General features: G+C 47.3%; 1 protein-coding gene across 1 annotated transcript; it reads right to left on the bottom strand.

Annotated features, from left to right (window-relative positions):
* Positions 1 to 435: 435 nt before the first annotated feature.
* Positions 436 to 807, bottom strand: LOC126482049 (uncharacterized). The gene has a single exon (XM_050106024.1). It carries the CDS (start codon positions 805 to 807, stop codon positions 436 to 438), a length of 372 nt encoding a protein of 123 aa, XP_049961981.1.
* Between the last annotated feature and the right edge of the window lie 264 nt (positions 808 to 1,071).

Below are 1,071 nucleotides of genomic sequence, written 5' to 3'. Positions count from 1 at the left end.
CGCACAAAGTTCTGTACTCGTGTAAACGTATTTCACAGGCAGAGAGGATTTTTCACTATCACGAGAATAAGAAAGTGGGGGTTAAATATCAGTCCACGAAACATCGCCTCCCACGCTTTGTCGGGTTACCGTATAGTAGAATTTCAGCAGCTGCGTACATAAATTTATCGCAGTTTGCGACGAATTATTCGGAGGTTTTCGAATTCCAGTAGAACAGATATGCATCATCAATCTGCCTCCGTAAATTTCACTCTGTGTGTCCTGGATTTGGGCACTTCAGTAACACTATTTCCTTATGCTTACAAGCTACTGCAGACACCACGCACGTAACCCTTTTTTCCCGCTGCAGAGCAGGGTAGGCCTACACTTCGACACTGTCTCAGTGTAGGTGCAACTACGATCTCAGTGCTTGGAAGCGATTGCTCTGAGGGGTGCTTACTTCTGATCCCGTACCGACTGCAAGTAGAAGAAGCTGAAGATCTTCGTGTACGGTACCAGGTTCCATGCCTGAGTCGCTTGGATGTCAGGAGCACCAAAGTCCACGGTAATGTAGCCCACGTTATGGAAAGGAAATCTTGCTACGCACTCAGCAACCATCTCGGGTCGCCCGTCGCCTGCGACGGTGAAAACATCTTGCGGCAGTCGCGGCAACAGGTCGAGACACATGGTCTCTCCAGTGGCACAACCAATAACCAGCACGTTCCTGGACTGCGCGGTCCAGCTCAGACGCGGCCACACCTCATCCAGCAGCGTCTGAACTAGCTGCCTCTCCAGAATGCTGGACTGCTGATGCTGGAGACCTTCCATGACTATCTGAAAAAACATCATTTATGGCAATAATTCGAACATTTCATTTATATATCTTATGCTCTAGAACCTATATTAATGAGTAATCCTGTGTTGTGAGACACTACGTTTGGTTGGTTTAAAAGAGGGGCGAGGGACCAAACTGCTAGGTCATCGGTCTCTCGTTCCGATTAAAAAACTCCACAAGGGTGGAGTAGAATAGTCGAGACACACAAAACATGTGGAAGAAAGGAGGAAACCACTAAAATATACCAAATCTGACAA

The sequence above is a fragment of the Schistocerca serialis genome, chromosome 5 (genome assembly GCF_023864345.2).
Source record: "Schistocerca serialis cubense isolate TAMUIC-IGC-003099 chromosome 5, iqSchSeri2.2, whole genome shotgun sequence".
NCBI classification, from domain to species: Eukaryota; Metazoa; Arthropoda; class Insecta; order Orthoptera; family Acrididae; genus Schistocerca; species Schistocerca serialis.
This window is presented reverse-complemented; position numbering and strand designations above follow the sequence as displayed.

Excerpts from the sequence above, each read along its gene's own strand:
- LOC126482049 (XM_050106024.1), bottom strand. The coding sequence starts at position 807 with ATGGAAGGTCTCCAGCATCAGCAGTCCAGCATTCTGGAGAGGCAGCTA.